Here is a 23001-nt window from a genome sequence, read left to right as displayed (position 1 = left end):
GCCGGAAATCGAACCCACCTCTACTCAGTTGACCTCCAGAGGCTGAGTGGACCCCGTCCCAGCCATCCTCGAAGTGTTTTTCCGTGGTTTCCCACTTCTCCTCCAGGCAAATCCCGGGATGGTATCTAACTTCAGGCCACGACCGCTTCCTTGCCTGTCCCATCTAACCTTCCCATCCCTCCACAAGGCCCCTGTTCAGCATAGCAGGTGAGGCCGCCTGAGCGAGGTACTGGTCCTCCTCTCCAGTTATCCCCGACTCAAAGTCTCACGCTCCAGGGCATTGCCCTTGAGGCGGTAGAGGTGGGATCTCTCGCTGAGTCCGAGGGGAAAACCGACCCTGGAGGGTAAACAAATTAAGAAAGGAAGAAAGAAAGAAAGAAATAATAATAATAATAATAATAATAATAATAATAATAATAATAATAATAATAATAATAATTATAATGAAATGAAATGTCGTATGGCTTTTAGTGCCGGGATATCCCAGGACGGGTTCGGCTCGCCAGGTGCAGGTCTTTCTATTTGACTTCCGTAGGCGACCTGCGCGTCGTGATGAGGATGAAATGATGATGAAGACAACACATACACCCAGCCCCCGTACCATTGGAATTAACCAATTAAGGTTAAAATCCCCGACTCGGCCGGGAATCGAACCCGGGACCCTCTGAACCGAAGGCCAGTACGCTGACCGTTCAGCCAACGAGTCGGACTATAATATTAATAGTACTAGAGAAATAATGGTATTTATTACACATACCATTCATTTTTGGAAGATGATGGAAACTCCATAGATATTCTATATAAATATCTATTAACGTATTATATAGCCTTTGAGTGAATGTCATCCGATGAGAATATGGTAGAAACAAATTTGGAATATACGCTGGGTGATGTGGATTCCCTACGTAACCATGGATCCACTGTGGACTACTAAAGGCGCTCATTCCAATAACTGGAGGCAACCTGCACATAAGAACAAATTTATATTTTAAAAGGATATTTATATGTGCGATATTTGGCAAAATTTGTAGTTAACATGTTTACTAAATCAGTAAAGGAGATGAACAAGCAACTGACTGATAAGTTATTTATAGGAAGACTGAAACATGAATTGGAACACACAAGAGGATAAATACAATGATAGATCAGCGTAGGAAGAGAGAGAAATAGAAAGGGGGCGACAAGGGCAAACATCAAAACACAGAAACACATCTTCATATACTGGTGTCTTCAAATTGATAGCCTGTTCTCATCGATGCCAGTTCTACATCTGTTGCATCTTACCTTCATCAGAGGGCAGGAGCCATCTTAGAAAGTTGTCAGTCTTGATGTGGATAGTATAGGATGAGAAGAAAAAAGAATGCCAAATAAACACAGGAAAAGGAAAGAAAAAAATATAAAGATGAATAGATATGACAGAGGACTAGAAACAAAGAAAAAACACGAAACGGGAAAAGCATCCCAATGGAGTACTAGAGTGCGTTAGAAATTACTCTTCGCAGCAAGCTGTGCAGCTGCAGCCTATCCGAATGCATAGTGTCAGCTCCGGGTCAGATGCGAGGGGATAGCTCGAGAGATTGCGAAACACAGTGAATCGAGAAACAACGTTTTTGTAATAACATATTACACAGACAGTTAACAAAACAACTTGAAAAGGTGCGAATCGAAAGCCTAATGATTGCTCTACGTTTACCAGGTTCACAGCAGATGTTGATAATTTGTTTACCACGAAGCTCGAAGCATAGGGCAACGCGTTTAAACTTATTATCAAAAACTTTCACCAGTGTTTCACTACGCATGGAGTTCACAAAATGTGTTATGACTACTTCTAATTCCTCAATTGTGGTCTACTGCTCTTCGGAGCATTGGATATGACACCGTAGCTACGGAATTTACTTACGAAATCTCATACAGTATCACGATGCGGTAGAACTGAGTCAGGAAACCGTTCGCGAAATCTTCTCTTCATTGCGTCCAAGTACAGTTGAAATAGGTTATAGCGACTCCGAAGGGACCGCTAATTAATAATTGTTATAGGTGATAGTCGTACTACCCGGCTTGTTTGTTGCTAAAAGTGTCAACTCTGTAAGATTTAGGCTGAACACTAGCATGGTCAGTTAAAAGAATAAAGTTAAAATTTAAAAAAAGTATAATAAGTACATTATTTGCGATACAGCATTTGTGGAGTGGGTCTGAGAGGAAATTTTCTTCTAATGTTAACAGAGTAAACAAAGCCACGTGCTTTTGACAGCTGTCAGGCGGACCCTAACCTCACTCTTTTCGGACAAGAGGACGTCGCTAACCTCACTGCTGCCATCTTAACAGGTCCTTACCTTACTTTTTTGAACAAGTGAACGTGACTAACCTCACTGCTGCCATCTTAACAGGTCCTTACCTTACATTTTTGAACAAGTGAACGTGGATAGCCTCACTGCTGCCATCTTAACCACGTGGGCGCGGAATTTAAACAGCTGTCAAGATGATAGCTGCCAACTTGACAGGTCCTAACCTTACTTTTTGGCTACGTGGGACGCGGAATTTGAACAAGTGATTTTTTCTTCTAATGTCTACACACTACGTACAGCAATAGTATGTCAGCAAAATATGAAATAATAAGAGAGTAAAGAAGTAGCAACAATGTAAATTGACCAATAAAGTCGTGCACGGTCTTGGCTAATAAATGAGATGTTCTCTCCGTCCTTCCAAATTGTAGAAATCGATAAGTGTGATACACCCCATTCATTGGCGACGCTGACGTTGGTTTTTCCATTTAAGGGGTGGAGACCTATCTTAACACAGGGAAAATAGGCCAATATTCATTCGATTGTTATATATGCTACAAACGTAGTTGACAAATGCTGCACATAACCCAGTATTATCATGCTTCAGAGCAATCAGAAGTAACTTCAACAATGTCAAAATTCTAATTACAACATTTAAAAATAAAATGTTCAAAATTTCCCGCCTTTTTAACGGTTTCCTTCATAACTCCCTTACTGTTTCACGGATAATTATGAATTTTCCAGAGTTTCCTCCCGTAGTGTTGTACTACAATCTGTACCTCATTCAGATCAATGGGATTGAAATTAGATTTTATATAACATATTTATTTACAAAAATATTAATATTTTCTGGTGCTCGGAATGTGATATATTGTTAAAAAAGCGGGACATTTTGAACATTTTATTTTAAAATATTAAAATTATTAAAATTCTGACATCGAAGTGGCTTCCGGTTGCCAGGAAGCATGTAAACACTGGGATATGTGCAGGAATTGTCAACAACAATTGTAACATATTTAACAATGGAATGAATATTAACCTTCTTTTTTCCTTTGTTAAGCTGGGTCTCCCCCCCTTAACAATCAACATATTACTTATGACTTTCCCTTCTTTTGCAACATATTCACAGCGATGCTTGTCTTGACTGTTTAACAGACTGATTTGAAATATAACCTACAATCTACTGGAAACAAGAGTTTGAAAATAAGCTACACTTTGTTGTCAGCAATCTCCAAACAAACAAAAATCAACTTTAGACGTTATAGTCGATACATTTCTCAGAAAATATTGTATACGATATGTCGTAATAAGCGATGTTGCAATAAACGGTTTCATCTGTATTTGCCACCTTCTCGGAAAACCCATTCAACTTAAAACGGTCGCTTCTCCGTAGTTAACATCTTATCGTATTCTACTAACCACCAGTGGCGGCTCGTGGATATGAGCATTGGGGGGCGCGCCTTAGTTTCATAATTCCATAATATATCTCAAGTTCTTCAAACCACGTCATCAAGATACACACTTCGAACACTATACGGTGCAATGCATATATTATTATTATTATTATTATTATTATTATTATTATTATTATTATTATTATTATGCGTGAATGGTCCCTTTTGGAACACACGAAGCTTTATTTATGATATGCTTTCATCTGTTGACTAAAGATCCTCTTCCTTTCTTACGTCCATTTGGTACCTGCTCTTTTTGGTACTTCATTCTCTGGAGTAACTTCCCACGTGTCAATTTTCTTTCTATATATGTTTCGATTCAAAATGTCTTCGGGTTGAATTTGTGCGTTCTTCATGTCCGCTTTTGTTTGTATTGTTATTATTATTATTATTATTATTATTATTATTATTATTATTATTAACATTTTCCTGTTCTTGTCCACGATCGAATTACGTTTACGAATAGTTTCGCTGTAGTGATCACTCAAACAAGACACGACATTGACTTTACCAAGCATTTCAAAGTCCATGGTACTATTGATATCACCCCTGTGGTGATCCATTTATCTCCTTTCCCAGAACGGGAGAATAGCAGGCAAGGAATGCAGTAAAAGGTTTCTGAGATATCACTTCCACATATCCGCGCGTTCTTATTATATACGTCAGGAGAATTAATTTGTCTTTGGAAAGCTCTATTTTCATTTCCTTTGGTCTCCGGTCTTTTCAACGAGAAGTCTGGTGTCGGCCTACCACACTCCTTCAGTTCGACTTTCTTCTCGATAGAAAGAGAAGAAAACGTTAGTTCTTTAATATGTTCGATGGTAATCATACTGTACGAAATGCAAACATAACACTACGCCTACATATAAATCACAACCTTTCTCCTAATTTCACCTCGTCACAGTCACCGCACGAGATCATTCATCAACACACAGCTAAACATCGCGCTCTCCAGTGAGTATGGCCAACATGAGTCAAGTGCGAGGAAACAGTAGTTACAGTCGTTACTCGTTTCGTTGGTTAATAATCCTAAAAACTACAAGACTATTTTAAATATATACCGGCACATTTAACTCAGGTAAGTGCCACAGTAAAATAGTTCCTAGTTTTAGGAGAGAAATGGCACAAACTGACCCCTGTTAAATAGAAATCAAATCAGCAATGTTTCGGGTAGGTTGGCTGCAACCATGGGCCGCGGCAGAAACGCGCCGGAATCTCCGTTAGAACAGCACATCTCTACTGTGCCTCTGATTGGCTCCCTCAAGGCCAGTCAAGCGAGACTCGGAGTATTTGGTCCGCTCTGAGAGAGCGCCCTCCTGCGCCGGGCCAGCAGCGCATCGGGCCGCAGTACAGTACAACTCGCGCCCTTGATAATAATAGTAAAATATTTCGCTTGTTAACATTTAAGATTAAAATTCCCTAATTTAATGGAACCCCGTGGGGGGCGCGCGCCTTAGCGCCTCCCAAACGAGCCGCCACTGCTAACCACCTCCCCCAAGCTTCACATTATCAGCATTACATCCGCGCTTGGCTCGGCTGGAGTGTTGCCAACATACGCAGTATCACCGCCAACCAAGATCACTGCGGAGACTCATTTCTAACGCAGTGTATAACGGTTGGAAAGGAACAAGCAAGTGTCAATTCAAGACATAAATAAAGAGACGTAAAAGAACACAATGACAAGTCAGAGTGCAGAGAGATCAGAAGTAAGAGGAGAGAAACATGAAAACACAAAAGGACAGTTTTCACAAACTGCTGCCAAGAAATATATTTATTTTCTCCTCATCCAGCCCAGTTGTCTTCAACATGTTTACATGGACCCATCAGAAGGATGCGCTTCAACAATCATTGAGGTGCTATCAGGACAGATTTTCATTCTTGATGTGGAAAGTGTAGGATAAGAGGAAAGCCGGATGAATACGGGAAAAACTAATATAAAGATAAATATAGTCAGACCAGACCGTCACAATACCTATAATGCTGTAAGCCGCAGTCCAAGCACTGGAAATACTTAAATTCGGTGTGAACTTGTGTATGATAATGCTGGTTTTAGAATGTTAAAAACTAGCAGTATTTCTTGTAATATTTTCTTTCCATGAAATTGCCTGTTGCAGTAGTAGTTTTTCTTGGGCAATTATGCTTTTACTTTACTTTATTCTCACATTAGTAAGTGACCATTGCCACCGGGATATTTCCCAATTGCTTTGCAGGAAGAATGAAAGAAAATACCTGCACACAACTAGGTATAAAGGTAGAGGCTGTTAAAACGGAAAAGGGCAGACATACGTTATACAGACTCTATAGCAGCTCCAACTAAGCCAGTCCTACAGGGTATGGTCATTAATGGCAATGCATGCCTCAGTTTGTAAAAAAGTATAAGAAAAAATTAGTAAAAGTTCTACCAACCCAAATTTATGGAGTATTCCCAGGAAGCATTCTCCTCCGGTGGTTTCAGTAATAGCTAGATCAAACTTTGTACCATCTGGGTAACTCATGAGAGTCTTCATTCCATCTGTCTCCAAGGATAACTCGCACATTGTGCCAAAGAACTCCATTACCATAGGAATGCTCTCAACTCGAGATGTTCCAACCATAATTTCTGGTGTCCAACCTTCGTTGAATTCTTCTTTCTTCTTATACATACCGGTGAGGACAAGATCGGTGAGGTTCGTGACGGGTTTCAGTCGAGCTTGAGGGCTAAGCACTGTGACATTATGTCCTCGTTTAGCCAGTGCTTCGAGCAGAGGACTGTTCCAGATATGATGGCTTGGTGATACTGTGCTCAGAAGAGCCAGGATGTTGGCGGCATTAATTATACTCGCACAGTATAACCATAGTGTACCAATGGCAGGTAGGATCTTCATTGTCTATATGACCTGTTTAGAATAAAGACAAGAAGGATGAGAGAAAACCAAACAAACAGTAGAATGATTTACTAAAACCATATTATTATAATACTACTAGCTGTTACCCACGGCTTCGCTGGCGAGGATTTCGTAATTTGATAAAAATTACTTGTTCCTCGGTATTGCACTATGACATTATCAGTAAATCCCTAAAGTATAAAAACTCACCGAAAAATTGCACTTCATTTACACCAGAACCTCTTTGTAAACCACGTTTGTGGCATTGCCTTTTGGAGCTAAGATGACCAGGCTACTGGCAGACCTGAATCTGGAACATGCGACATGGAACTCTATATGTGAAAAACAGTCCTCTTTTATACCGGAAAAATGTTTTCTTTATTTCTAAAGGAGATTCCCAAATACCAATTTTCACGTCTGTAACATCTTCATTTTTGAGATACAAGTATCCTCCTAAAGATAATTCCACTACTTCTTCAATTTTTTTTTTATCGATCTCCAGCTTAAGTTGATTTTCCGGAAACAAAAAGTACGTGTACCGAGCTCGATAGCTGCAGTCGCTTAACTGCGGCCAGTATCCAGTATTCGGGAGATAGTAGGTTCGAACCGCACTATCGGCAGCCCTGAAGATGGTTTTCCGTGGTTTCCCATTTTCACACCAGGCGAATGCTGGGGCTGTACCTTAGTTAAGGCCACGGCCGCTTCCTTCCCACTCCTAGCCCTTTCCTGTCCCATCGTCGCCATAAGACCTATCTGTGTCGGTGCGACGTAAAGCAAATAGCAAAAAAAAAAAAGTACGTGTTTCTTTTTTTTTTTTTTAAAGGAGACTACAAATACCAATTTTCATGTCTGTAACATGTTACGTTTATGAGATATACTCACACCGCCGTCATATGTGGCAGAAAGCACTCATCCAAGAGTTACGACAAGGACGAGGCGGCCACATCAGGACGCTGATACTCCGCACGACTCACAGACATCAGATTACACGTCCAGTGCAGCTATTGTCGCGGCCACCAAATTAGGCGGGTCAGAGAAATTACGCTGTTGCCAAGGTTATGTAGTAACTGACGAAGAAATGTCTAACTGAACACATCATTTCGGAGCGCGAGGCAAGTTGTTCTCTATCAAGCTCCTGATGTTACTTCATATAATGTTTCAAAATAAATTATACCACAAGCTTCAGAAAATATTGCTGATTTCAGTGGTATAACTATTTTCCATATAAACCACTTCAAATAATTATTAAAAATAAAATCTTGAACGAGTAAATTTAAATCCGTAGAATCATGTATTGAAAATTTCAGTAAGCCGCCAAGTTTTTATTTTTTCAGCCAATGACATTTTGTCTGCGGGAAAAATGTAAAAAATTGCCTGACTTATATTTTTTATCTGAAACATATTTCCGTGAGTCTTGTAATTTTCCTGGAAAATGGCCCGGAAAGCGATCATGTAAATGTCGCTGGCTGAGGCAGTTCGGAGCGCGCGCGCCAGCACGGACTGCAGGACGCCGTAAATACTTTCGGATTACATATTAATCCGTATCAGTTTTATTACATTATAACTTTAATATTTGAATACTGTATATTGTACTGAGTAATATGGAAAAAGAACTACTTTAAAAAATAGGTTAACATTAATTTACAATGAATTAAGAATCAGGTTCTAGCTTGAAGGCCGTCTAAGATTTCTTAGTCACTGTCATGACACATCTCACTATCTGTCGAGTCGTCATTTACACTGATGATGAATGGCTCCCTTACTATTTCCTTGGCCCAATCGTCTGATTGAAGATTTTCCGTGCGACTGAAGCACGTTTCCCAATTTGCAGCAGTCACACGGTCGATGGCTTCTGATGTGAGTTTTTCTACGTCCTTTATTTTTAATGTCTTGGTCCTCTCTGCCACTTCTCTCTTGACTTGAGCCCAAATCAATTCACATTCACTATCCATTTTAACTGCACTTACGGTGCGAGCTCAACAGCTGCATGGCAGGGAATGGCATGGGTAAGATGGCCTGGAGCGGATGGGCTTCAACTAGACAGCACTGCACGCTGCACGATCAGCGTTGCCAATCCGTGCTCGGAGATAAGCGACTCTCGACCATATGTCGCTTTGCCGTTCCCATATCTGACGACAGCGCAGTTTTTCTCACCCGCCTAATTTGGTGGCCGCGACAATAGTCATCCCACTGGAGGTCGACCAGGGTGGGGAGGATGTGAGAGTTTGAAACTGATCCACTTTTCATTCTCTCTGACTGTGACTTGTGCTCTTGTTAGGATATGTTGTTGTAGCATCCAGGATATAGATTCTTTGAAATCAAATGGTAGCACATAGTTGACTGGAAGTGATCCCCCTTTTCATTTTAATCTACACCCTATTCACTACAGTGTACATAGACGAACACTGGTTGCCATGGTTACAGTAGTGTCGGGGAAATTGCTTACGCTAATTCCAGATATACCCCAACACAAAAACATATCCATGTTCATGTGTGTGTGTGTGTGTGTGTTTAGTCCTCAGCCCGAAAGCTGGTTGGATCCTCAACAGCTCCGCCATCAGCTGTCATAGATGGCCTAGGCATCACTGAAGAGGCGTACTAGGGAAATGAGGAGTGAGGTAGTCAGTTGTGCCCACTCTTCGCACGGGAATTTGCAATGGATTACATGTTTCCTTTATGAATTTATGCGAAGTTACATGTCTATATTGAAACGTTCAATATGGCTGTCAAACTAATATTTTTCTACGAAAGCACGTGGCTGTAACGTGAAGTACGATAAAGATTAACAAACTAGAGACAGAATCACGACGATTACAGTTTCTGGTCTAGATTTGTGGGAAATTCTTTGTTACATAGGGTTGTTTCTCTGACCACTGGGATGGCGCTGTGGCTAATGGCTCATGAAACCCATCGCTGATGATTACCTCCCTTACTATCTGTTCTATCGAAAAAATAAAATGGCTCTTGAGTTCTTCCCGTTCACGCACCTTGAAGTGACATGCACCATGTACTCCATGGGACTTGCACTAAAAATCCGGTTTCTTGTAAGCATTTCCGTTATTTACAGTCGTGCGTTAAATACGTGTAGGTCTACGACGTAAAATAACAGAAATAATATATACTTAAACGTTTGTTATATACAATCTTTTGATAGAACTAATCTAACAAATATATACATTGGCGGAGAAAAAAAAAACAAACACCATGAAATAAGGAATGTAGAATAGGGAAATGTTGGCAATATATTTCTCGAGGTAAAGTATTTAATTGATTAAAGGTACAAGACTACAGGTTAATATCCGCGTGAGAAAAGCCACCGCAGTTGTGCCATGCTGGTCCATTAATCACCGGTGTAATCGCCTGACGATTGAATGCACGCATGCAAACGTGCATCCGTTGTGTCGTACAGGTGCCGGATGTCAGCTTGTGGGATGGAGTTCCATGCATGTTGCACTTGGTCGGCCAATACAGGGACGGTTAGTAACCGGTTGTGAATGACGCTGGAGTTGTCGTCCAGTGATGTCCCATACGTGCTTGATTGGGGTCAGATCGGGGGATCGAGCAGGTCAAGGCAACATCTCGACACTCTGTAGAGCACGTTGGGTTACAACAGCGCATGGGGGCGTGCATTATCCTGTTGGAAAACACCCTCGGGAATGCTGTTCATGAATAGCACCACAACAGGTCGAATCACCGGCGGACGTACACATCTGCAGTCAGGGTGTGAGGGATAACCACGAGTGTGCTCTTGCTGTCATAGGAAATGGCTCCCCAGACCAGAACTCCCGGTGTAGGCCCAGTGTGTCGACGCCGCAGACAGGTGGAATGCAGGCGCTCTGCTGGCCTCCTCCTAAGCAGCACACGGCCATTAAGGCAGAACCGGCTTTCATCGGAAAACACAACGGACCTCCATTCCATCCTCCAATGAGCTCTCGCTTGATACCACTGAAGTCGAAGACCGCGGTGGTTTGGCTAAGTGGAATGCACGCCGCAGAGCGACTGCCTCGGAGCTGTCCTTCAAGTGCCCGATTTCGAACAGTTCGTTGCGTCACTGTGGTGCTAACTGCCGCTCGAATTGCTGCTGCACACACAGTCTGCTGCCCCAAAGCCATACGCCGAATACGGCGGTCCTCCTTCTCGGTGGTGCCAAGGGGACGTCTGGAGCCCGGTCTTCTTGCGAGCGTACCTTCTCGTGACCACTACTGCCAGCACGCATGCACAGTGGAGACATTTCCGCCAAGTCGTTCTGCAATAGCGCGGAAGGAAAATCCACCTTCACGTAACCCTATCATTCGACCTCATTCAACCGCAGGGAGAGGTTTATACTGGCCTCGTCGTCGTCGTCGTAAAGGTATTCTTGACCCACTCACAGTCACTCTGTCCAGTCTCACACGTAACTAACGCTCTCGCCAGATTCGTGTTTGGACACCCCCGAGGGGCGCCTATTGTAGTACCAGTACCGGTGCGCTATTGCGCTCCTCACCTGGTCTGTTCGGGAAAATAACAATAAGAATAATAAATTTATACTGATAATATTAATTACAGTATATTAATGATGATAATAATAATTGTACCGGGCGGTACACCTCCACGCCGCTAACAATAATAATAATAATAATAATAATAATAATAATAATAATAATAATAATAATAATAATAATAATAATAACAATAATAATAATAAATAAAGAAGGTGGCAGTCATGCGATCTGTATCGTAATTACGGTGGTGAGAATAGCCTTACAGCAACACTCGCGACCGTTTTGACCATGTATTGAGCAGTGTTTTAAGTTATTGTTAGGACTTGCGTCAAGGGTCTGATTTTGTTGGTTACCCAACCGTCTCCGACCACGCCCAGTGTTACTAAGTACTCCCGGGTCTTGGCGCTAGTTTGTTCTCAAGAATATTAATTTTATTCTTGCGTGTCAGTTATTAGTGACACTTTTGAATTGTGTACAGCATGGGGATGTTATTTAAATCAAGTTTAGCATGTGTGCGACCCGCCTTGGCGGTCCTTGGTTCGCAGGTAGCAGAGGTAGCAGAAACGGTCCTTATCTTTTTGTGTGTGTTCATACGTTTATGTGAATGAGTAGTCAATGTGTAGTTAAGTATTAGTCTGGATTTCTGAGAATGTCTTTAATGAGGAAGATGTATTTAGGTAGGCGGTGAATTTTGTCGCGTCTATCTGGTTCATATTGGCTTAGAGATCTGATTAGGGGATTGTTGTGGGACTGTGTTTGGTTGTAGAGTTTTGTTGCTTGTTCAAGTGCAAAGTCTAGTATGTATGGTATTTTCGTAATCTGGTGTAGGTCCTTAATGCTTGTTGTGTAGTTTTTTTACTGCCAGTTTTAGCGCCCAGTTTTGTATATATTGATATTTCTGAAGGTTTGTTCGTGAGAGGAAACCGATTGCTGGTAGTGCGTAGGTTATGATTGGTCTTATAAATGAAGTGTAGATTAGCTGTACATTTTTCCTGGATAGTGAGCTGCGGGTGTGTATGAGTGGGTATAGTGTTAAAATTTGTTTTTTAGCTTTGTTGAGTGTCAGTTTTACGTGTTCTTGCAAGTTAAGTCTAGCGTCTAGTGTGATTCCCAGGTATTTATGTTTGGGGACCCATTCGATGTTTTGGTTAAAGAGTGTTAAGTGTTGTTGTGGGCGTTGGTGTCTCACAGTACAGCCCGTATTTAAAGCAAATCTGTTGTTCAACGTCATGGGGCCCCTACTAGCGCCAAGCTACTGCGATTTGCGGGAAATTTGAATCCACGTCATCTTCCAGTATAAGCACGTCCACCAACGTTCGTTAATCTAGCACAATCTCGTCTTGGTGTTTGGATATTTTTTCCGCCAGTGTATTAAGGTTGGTCATGTATATTTTGTGGGAGTGTAAAATCACTATTTCGATTCTCCTATACACCCCAGTCTGTTCGGGGATTTAGAAATAATATTACCCTGAAATCTTCCCAGGGACAAGTAGATATTAAGTTTGGTAGAAATATATCCAGTAGTTTTCTACTTAAAAGAACTCAAAGAGAAAAACTGACACCGGGCCGTGCGGTTAGGGGTGCGCAGCTGTGAGCTTGCATCCGGGAGATAGTGGGTTTGAGCCCCGCTGTCGGTAGCTCTGGAGATGGTTTTCCGTGGTTTCCCATTTTCACACCAGGCAAATGCTGGGGCTGTACTTTAAGTAAGGCCACGGCCGCTTCCTTCCCATTCCTAGGCCTTTCTTATCCCATCGACGCCATAAAACCTATCTGTGCCGGTGCGACGTAAAACAAATAGCAAAAAAATCTGACAAACAGACACCAAAGCCAAAAGATATGCAGATGGTCATTATTAAACCTGAAAGGGATAACTGTACGAAAATTTCGCCAAAATATTCAGTATACAGACACATGGTCGTTACGATTTTATGTATATAGATGAGTTCGTTTCTACCAGCCACTGTCTTCAATCTGGGTCTCAGCCACCTGCAGACTACGACATGGCGAATAGACTTTCATTGTCAAGACAACGACACGTACTCAGGCTGTCATGTAGCAACAGAACAGAAGGTGTCTGTTTTCCTATAATGCCCCTCGAGTAGAAACTACATATCTGCCCGAAGCGCCTCACTGCCTGTGTTTAGGAGGGAGATTAGGTATCACGATATAACTGTACTAACAAGAAAACCACGTAAATTTTAGACAAACACTACAAATTAATATTTAAAATAATGTACCTAACTAAATACATTGACTAAATATAAATGGTAAATTCACTCTTTTTTCTTTTTTTTTTATAGTGGAAGCCATTTCTTTTAACTTTCGTCTTAAAACTTAAGTCTACTGAAACTAATGCATGATTAATACAATTAGTAATACCTGAAAAAGGAAACATTATAGAAGAGAAATATAGCATTCAGTTAAAAAGAACATCGTCAGATTATATCAAATCACAATTTTAAATCTCATCCATAGACGCCCAAAGAGTTTCGGTTTACTCGGCCATCTAGTGGGCCTAGAGTAAAACGGAACGTCGAAATTGACGAGCAGACAGCCAGATGGCGTCAAATTGAAATGTCTGCACCCGGTAGCTGAGGCCATACGATTATTATAATTATTATTTATTTTAAATCACAATTTTTATATTTTTAAGAATTGGTTAATATTATGAACAAGTGTAAAAACATTCACGTTAAAATTCCGAGTACACTTTCTTAATAATTATGGAAATATTTGAACTTGTCTTAATGATGTACTACTGTTATGCTGCTTCTCTCTCCTCACTAGCCCAGCTGAAAGTTCAGCTGAAATAATACATCCTCCTGTTCAAATTTGAGAACTCAATTTTGCAATCTGAATAGGTCGACACAGAAAGAAAAAAGAAATTGTGTCAAATTTTCCTTTGGGACAATCAAATGATCATAAATATATAGACTATATTTCAATAAATGAAACTCAAATTGATAACGATTAATTTATTTGCATCTAACGAATCGTTTTCAAATGATCATAAATATAAATATTTCAATAAATGAAACTCAAATTGATAACGATTTATTTATTTGCATCTAACGAATCGTTTTCATATGATCATAAATATATATTTCAATAAATGAAACTCAAATTGATAACGATTAATTTATTTGCATCTAACGAATCGTTTTCAAATGATCATAAATATATATTTCAATAAATGAAACTCAAATTGATAACGATTAATTTATTTGCATCTAACGAATCGTTTTCAAATGATCATAAATATATATTTCAATAAATGAAACTCAAATTGATAACGATTAATTTATTTGCATCTAACGAATCGTTTTCAAATGATCATAAATATATATTTCAATAAATGAAACTCAAATTGATAACGATTAATTTATTTGCATCTAACGAATCGTTTTCAAATGTTCATAAATATATATATCAATAAATGAAACTCAAATTGATAACCATTAATTTATTTGCATCTAACGAATCGTTTTCGAGAGACATGTATATGGAATTTGGGGTAGACAAGTGTAGTATTCAGAGCGTCGAAAGGGGTGGGGTGGGGGAGGGGGGAGTGGAGGAAACTGATTTATGGCCTATACAACTTCTACGAACAAATACTCAGTTCTCTACAATATGATGTGATGAGGTGTCTTTCAGTCATGGCCATCCATCATTACTTCACATCACAGCCTGCACGGTTGCTATAAGGTATCCTCACTCACTGCTGTTTGCTTTATGTCGCACCGACACAGATAGGTCTTATGGCGACGATGGGAGAGGAAAGGGCTAGGAGTGAGAATGAAGCGGTCGTGGCCTTAGTTAAGGTACTGCCCCAGCATTTGCCTGGTGTGAAAATGGGAAACCACGGAAAACCATTTTCTGGGCTACCGACAGTGGGGTTCGAACCCACTACCTCCCGGGTGCGAGCTTACAGCTGTGCGCCCCTAACCGCTCGGCCAACTCTTCCGGTGCTACAAGGTCTTTCCAACAGTATTGCTCTTATGACAACAGAGTTGCCATATCGAACGGCTCTGTTGTACAGCATTAAGGAAAACGATGGGATGTACATATTGGTATGAAACTCAATATTTTTCAAAATAAAAGGGGAAAACTAAGCAGCATTTTTAATCATCTAAGGTACAGGGCTTCGGACGCGGTTATTTGTGTTTTTAGAGCAACATGGGTAAACTACTGCATATAGAAAACCTTAGTATTGAAGTTCAAGTCAAACTGGTAGAAAATATACAACAGATATTTTTATAGGCTCGGGGTGGAAGATGCGGTTAATAAAATCTAATAAATTTGCCCAGGCAACGCCGTGTGCTACTGTGTCGACATATCGTCCCACGAAAAGAATGATAACAATTAAATGCGCTTATGAAGAAGTGGTAAAGCTGTGGCCAAAAAAAAAAAAAAAACGCACGTAAGAAACAAAAGCGAAATAACAAAACCAAGCGCTTATAAAAAATAGCCAATGCCTGGATCAGTACAAGTCATGCCTTGATGTATCGCTGCACACCACAGCATCAAAAACTTCAGTAACCACTGCTGTACAGTACGAGAATAATAGAAAACATACACAAATGAATAGATGACTTCTCTACAACAGTGATAAGCTCCGGGCGATTCACAGCGTAACGGATTAGACGTTTACATGTACCAGAGTAACTCAGAAGGAAAATGAAGGAAGGCAACAAAGCGATGGCTGTTCCAGCCATTGTGCTTCCTCCCTGCGAATGTATTTATGAAATAGAAAATCTTCAGTAGTTATTTTAATAACTCGTGGACAAAAACATACCCCATCCATTTTCTTTCTTTCATAATACAATATAAAGTGCATTCATTATAATATTCCTTAATCGCGAGGAATTAAGAGTGTCTAAGAGGGGGTGTGTTCATTCCTTGTAAGAGCAATACTGTTTTCTTACGTGGAATGAGCTATAGCGCTATAGGTAATATCGCGTCAAACATTCTGTATCGATAATTTTAAATGACACCCCCCCCTCCCCCATCCTCACCCATCCAGCCGTAAAACATACTTATGTCAAAATGTATATGAGTCAATAATTCACTTCTTTCAAAGATCATAAACATAGCGTCGACAGAATAACCGTAATAAACCTATTCTTAGGAGCCATAAGAACGATTCTGAAACGATTTGTAGAGTGGAGGTAAACGTATAAATTGGAAAAACAATTTCAGTATCAGATTTTAACAATCATAATAAAATCCACAGTAGTAATCGTCAGAAATAATCCGAACGGATATCACACCTCTTGAACCTATGGCTCGAAACTTGATTACAAAGGCATGTAAATCACTTGTGTATTATCCTGTGTCTCATGGTAAGCACATTTTATGGAATCTGATGATCTTCTTTCGAGAATGAAACATGTCATTATATTTTTAATAAAATGTTATACATTTCAAATATTAGTTTCGACAACCTTAAAAACTTCACTCTTACACATGAATAAATATATAGTATACAAAAAGGGAGACACCCCTCATCCCCACTTTATAGCCGCCTATGGGTGGATAGATGGATGGATCGAAGAGCGGTAGTACCTACTCAAGGGGGCAGAAGATGTATTCAGTTCACTTGGCAGGATATGGGTTCCATTCTCGCTTTTGAAGTGAACCTGCCGCTCCCAGAGAGGCACTTAGACCTGAGGTCCACGCAGCCTGCACCAGAAATGAGTAACACGTTAAATCTTGGGGGCAAAGAAGCTGGGTATAGATCTAATCACTCTATCACTCTTAGTGCCGCAGAATTATTCACTCTTCGACTTCCAGTCTTTCAGTCATGACTTTTCTATTTATTTAGTTGATAAATAAGTTCATTAATTTAATGGCATATAGGGTCTCCCCGGCGGATGTCTGTTGTCTAGTGTTTCAACTTCAGAATGCGTGACAGGCATTGCTTGTTGTAGGTATCTTAAGAGTCATCCAGCTTGTTCACTCTCGCAGAGAGAGCTGGTTTCTCTGACAAGCTGGGTTCAATCCACTCGCCGAGGTACTGAAATGTCCCCACTCGTTTGCTTTTACCTTAGTTCAGATGGCCAGTGAACTCATCTCCCCCCTCATAAGAAGAAGGAAGTGTTTATTTATTTATTTATTTATTTATTTATTTATTTATTTATTTATTTATTTATTTATTTATTTATTTATTTACCCTCCAGGGTTGGTTTTGCCCTCGGAATAAGCGAGGGCACCTTTACCGCCTCAAGCGCAAGGTCCTGGAACGTGAGACTTTGTGTCGGGGGATACAACTGGGAAGGAGGACCAGTACCTCGCCCAGGTGGCCTCACCTGTTATGCTGAACAGGGTCCTTGTGTGGGGATGGGAATATCGGAAGGGGTAGACAAGGAAGAGGGAAGGAAGCGGCCGTAGTCTTAAATAGTACCATCCCGGCATTTCCCCGGATAAGTGAGAAATCACGGAGAACCTTTTCGAGGATGGCTGGGGTGGCAACCGAAACCCCCTCTACTCATTTGACCTCCCGAGGCTGAGTGGATCCCGTCCCAGTCCTCATATCACTTTTCAAATTTCGTGGCAGAGCCGAGAATCGAACCCGGGCCTCCGGGGTTGGTAGCTAATAACACTAACCACTACACCACAGAGGCGGACATTATTATTATTATTATTATTATTATTATTATTATTATTATTATTATTATTATTATTATTATTATTATAGTTGGTAAAGGTGTGCTCGGTTCGCCCGGAAGGACGTGGATTCGAATCCCCGTCAGGAAGTCCTAAAATTTAAGAAACGGGATTTCCACTTCTGCAGGTGCATATGGCTCTGAGGTTCACTCAGCCTACACCAAAAACTAGTACCGGGTTAATTCCTGGGGGCAAAGGCGGCCGGGTGTAGAGCTAACCACTCTACCCCTTCAAGTGCCAAGGTTACAAATAGAGGAAGCCTTTATCTTCCACCCCTCCAAGAGCCTTCATGGACTGTACGGAGATGACAAGTAAATAATAATAATAATAATGCATTAATTAATATATTCAGTCTGTCGAAACTATTTGGGACAACTTTCAGGCTATATTTATTTATTTGTTTCGACAGACTGGAAACTTAAGGATAATGTAGTAGATATTCTTCTTCTTCTTCTACTACTACTACTTCTTCTTCTTCTACTACTACTTCATCTGTTTACCCTCCAGGGTCGGTTTTTCCCTCGGACTCAGCGAGGGATCACACCTCTACCGCCTCAAGGGCAGTGTCCCGGAGTTTCAGACTTTGGGTCGGGAGATACAACTGGGGAGAATGACCAGTACCTCGCCCAGGCGGCCTCACCTGCTATGCTGAACAGGGGCCTTGTGGAGGGATGGAAAGATTGGATGGGATAGGCAAGGAAGAGGGAAGGAAGCGGCCGTGGCCTTAAGTGAGGTACCATCCCGGCATTTGCCTGGAGGAGAAGTGGGAAACCACGGAAAACCACTTCCAGGATGGCTGAGGTGGGAATTGAACCCACCTCGACTCAGTTGACTTCCCGAGGCTGAGTGGACCCCGTTCCAGCCCTCGTACCACTTTTCAAATTTCGTGGCAGAGCCGGGAATCGAACCCGGACCTCCAGGGGTGGCAGCTAATCACACTAACCACTACACCACAGAGGCGGACATGTAGTAGATATTAACTGTGTTAAAACTGGAAAGAAAATAGCTTGCACTTAAACTCATTAATGAATTATATGAAGATGTGGTATATTATTCTGATCAGTGTGTTTGTGATCTAGGTAATAGAATATTTGGTAATACTGTACTTACAGCTGTCACATACTGAATGTACACTCTGCACCGGCTGAGCTCCTGCGTTGCACTGGAAAAGTGTGACGTGCTTCCTGAATGGGAAAGTTACTTGCTTTGAGAGCAAAAAGTAAACTGCAATAATCGTTCTCTCTTTCTTCCACTTCCAAGGTTCTCAGCAGTCCTTGGTTAAGAGAGGGGGGCAGAGAGTGAAGTTCATTCACGTGTGACTTGGTTTATAAGCAAAAACAATGGGAACAAAAGAGCAAGTGACAAATTAAGTCTACAATAGGAATGAGAGCTGGAAAACGTCTCCGCATCTTCGTACACCGCTGTGTTTGCATAGTAGATACTCTTCTCACCTAAACCAGCTCATTTCTTCTCAACTCCGACGAGCTAGTTTCTCCTTTCGAAGACGGCGGACATCAACACTCGTTGAGTGGCCACCCTGACAGATCTTGAGCAGTACCGATAGGAAAGGTTATAGTTACAAAATGATGATAGACATAATGCAGGTTGCGTGTATGGCATGCACAGTGTTGCCAAGTCTACAAATACATAATCGGTAGATTGTACGTAAAAATTTCGGGAGTTTTAATGAAAATGTTGGTAGTTTCTTAAGCACTGAAATGTTGTAATATAACTAAATTAAAGGATGCAATAGTCATTTCAAGTTATTTTTACGCACGAGGGGTCGCGTGCCGAGTTTAACGTCAGGAGTCGCGTACGGTCGTTTCGACCGGAAATAAATAACACACCAAACTCTTACTTAATACCGGTACGCTATATATTGTTACAATAATATAAGATAATACTATTTAAACACAGACAAGCACTTTTTAACATAGTAATTATGCAATTGCCTTTTGCTGATGAAATTGAAAATAATTTATGGAAAATACTTTTAAAATGATGTTCATTTAAGACACATCTAGGCCATGCTCCTTCTCCCTCTACTCAACAATAAATATTAACAATGCACTTTCCGCAATATAAATAATTCCACTCCATGAGTCGCGTATGGTTGAATAGAACATATACAGGTAACGTGAGGAGTCGCGTGCGAAGGAAACGACCGGATAGCTTGTTTGTCACTCACTGAAGGAGTGGAGAGGGATAACAATGGTGTGACAGAAGTGTGGACGAGTCCATTGGAAGGTACTGATGGGTAAGAAGTATAATAAACTTTAGCCAGATAGTGCTGGAAATTTTCTATTATTTCAACAACCGCCGGCAGTGTATGGTTGCAAAAATAATAAATCAACGTGGCGAACAAAAAATATTGGCGTCCCACAAGGGTCAGTCCTGGGCCCTCTCCTGTTCACTTAATATATATAAATTATATCACCAGATCAAATAGCACTGCAAGCACCATCTTTATGCTGATGATCTGCATATTTATTACTACACTATAACTAATAATATACAACGAGCAATATGTAATGGAAGTGCTGACCTTGAGCTAATTAATTGCTTTGCAATTAAAAACAGCCTTAAATTAAACCCCCATAAAACGCAAGCCATTATCATCGGTACATCAAAGTATCTTCGCATTTTAAAACAAAATTGCATTCCTCTCGTAACTTTAAATAATACTGTTATACCTTATTGTGAATCAGTTTCTAACCTTGGAGTTATTATAATGGAAACTCTAAACTGGTCAGCGCAAGTGAAGAATATCTGTAAAAAGGTGTATTGTGGCTTGCACCCCTTAAAATGGTTCAGAAATGTATTCCCTCGATTACTAAATATTCGACTTGTTCAGTCTTTATTATTTCCCATTTTTAACTACTGTGATGCAATTTTTAAGATATAACAAATAAGTTAAGCTTGAAACTACAATGCTCTCAAAATGCTTGCCTTAGATATGCTATGGATTTACGGTATGTCGCTCGAGTTTATCCCTACTATAAACAATTATCTTGGTTACGATTAGATAACAGGCGTAAACTACATTCAAATACTCTTGTATACCAGGTACGAAAGACATCCCTGCTTATCTCTCCAGCAATTTTCGTCACCTTGGTTCTGTACATCTCCATGATACCCGCTCAGTGTCCCTCTTAGAAATACCTGTCCACCGAACAACCACATACCATCGATCATTTACTATCACCGCTTCGGGATGGTGGAATGCTCTTCCCAAATACATGAAGGATGCTGCATGAAAAAGTATATGTAAAACCTCTTACCAGCACTTCCTCGTTAAGTGCTTCCAGCAAGGTACCTGTATGAGTGGAACGAGTGATTGTGCGTGAAAATGATGTTATGAAATTATTGTACAATTAAATAAAATATTGGGTTAATATGATATTTTAATTAAATTAAAAACATCCGTACTGTATTTACCAATGAAAAGTAAACATAGATAGTAGTAATTACAGTATTTAACTTATATCTAGTATTGCAAGAATACACTATTAGTTAAATTTCATTTAATATTTGAATTAAATTTACTAGTATTTTTACTTTCGTATTTTGTTGTGTATTGAAATGAGTATTTTTTTTCAAATCTGTGTTATTTAGGCAGTTCCTTTTTTCTTTCTTTCTTCTTTATGTGTATATAATCATATTTTTATCCTAAACATTAGTGTTCTTTGTAGTTCTTAGTATTTTAAGTTTATCAGTGCCATTGTATTAATGAGTAATAATATGTGTGTGGTAAGTGTAAGAAAGGGCCAGGAGCCCTAACTTAGTCACAGAAAATAAAGGCTTTTTTATCTGTCTGAACTCACCAAGGCTGGAGAAAGCAACTGACATGACGAATCCACTCTCTATGAAGTTTCTATTTAAATATATGAACTGCCAAATGCACAAAACGTTAAACGAACCTTCCACAACAAAATATGAACTCAAGACTAATGGTTGAATACCGCTCGACAGTCTATAATATTTTTCACATCTGCACTGCAGAACTGTCAAATAATATGTTTTGGAGAAGAGTTGTAGAAGAAATAGGGAGGTGTATATTATAAAGTAGAGCCGAAGTAACACACAGCATTTTGCTTAAAGTAGAAGAGAGACAAGTTCAAGACCTTGAAATGCAAGGTGATGCCATCAAGATGGTTACTGAGTCGTGTTACTTGGGATCGATTGCAGACCAGGATGGAGATGTTGGAGTGGAATCAAAGCAAGATGATCTCCATATCTTCATACACTACCATCTTATATAGATTGGTTCTCCTCTCAGTAATCCCAGTTCTTCTTAACGAATTTCTGCTCAGCCTCCTGCTTCTGAGATTGTCCTTGTTCTTTTATCTTTTTCTGTCCACGCTGACCTGTCATTGTGTTTATCAATTATGTTTTCCTACCTTTCTATGTATGACGTGATTTGCACTTGTTTGTTGCTGTTATTGAGCCGTTGGATTCCTTTTCCCTTTTTGTGTTTATTCTATGCTCCTACTCTTAAACCACCTGCATTTATCTCTATCATTTTGTATCCTCCGTTTTCCTGTGTTTATTCAGCATTTTTTCCTTATCTCACGCTTCCCAAACAAAGACTGAAGATCTACCAAGATGCGAGAGTGAAGAGAGTTGAAGCCTCCCGTCCTAATGATACTGAGAAGCGGAAACAGCTCATTGAAGTCTGATAAGACATGGATGCAAAATAATAGGAACTGATGAGAAGCGAGCCAATCTATTTGAAGATATGGAGATTGTCCTTTCTCTTTTGTGTTTTCATTCTAGGTTTTCATCTTCCCACACTGAACTGTCATTATACAGGGTTATTCACCTAACATATTACACGGAAATAACTTCTAAACCATTAAAGATATCGACATTCTGTTTCATATTCATTAATGGTACCCAGGATCTTGTAAAATAACGCGCTTCTTAGTCTCATGGGGTGATTGATAACAGAGATATTTATACTAACTCCATATTTTTAAATGGAATGATACAAATTCATACAGCTGGCCTAAAAGTTCAACTGCGTACAAGTTCATATATGCAAGTATTTTCAAAATCGAACAATTACTTTTTGACATACAAATAAGAACAGCATGCATGGTTTTGCATGCCGCATCAGACGGCGTGAAGTCGGGCAAGGACATACTGACGCGCAAGCAGTTTCCTGGGAGCGAGTTCAGTTCAGTTGGTAGATTTTATTTGGATGCCAAGCTGACTTCGAATGCATATGGAATTTGTCAAATATTTTGTATTT

General features: G+C 40.2%; 1 protein-coding gene across 1 annotated transcript in view; it reads right to left on the bottom strand.

The window, feature by feature from the left end:
• LOC136883121 (uncharacterized) overlaps window positions 1-6910 on the bottom strand; it is a 78283-nt gene extending 71373 nt beyond the window's left edge. Inside the window, exons 1-3 of the mRNA XM_068229601.1 lie at window positions 6811-6910; window positions 6143-6612; window positions 758-963 (exon numbers count right to left, since the gene is read on the bottom strand). Of these exons, the coding sequence (XP_068085702.1) occupies window positions 758-963; window positions 6143-6600 (664 nt within the window). The 5' untranslated portion in view covers window positions 6601-6612; window positions 6811-6910. The remainder of the gene's footprint in view (window positions 1-757; window positions 964-6142; window positions 6613-6810) is intronic.
• Window positions 6911-23001: the final 16091 nt, after the last annotated feature.

Source organism: Anabrus simplex, chromosome 11, assembly GCF_040414725.1.
Source record: "Anabrus simplex isolate iqAnaSimp1 chromosome 11, ASM4041472v1, whole genome shotgun sequence".
Taxonomy (NCBI): domain Eukaryota; kingdom Metazoa; phylum Arthropoda; class Insecta; order Orthoptera; family Tettigoniidae; genus Anabrus; species Anabrus simplex.
The sequence above is the reverse complement of the archived record's forward strand: the minus strand, read 5'-3'. Positions and strand labels throughout refer to the sequence as shown.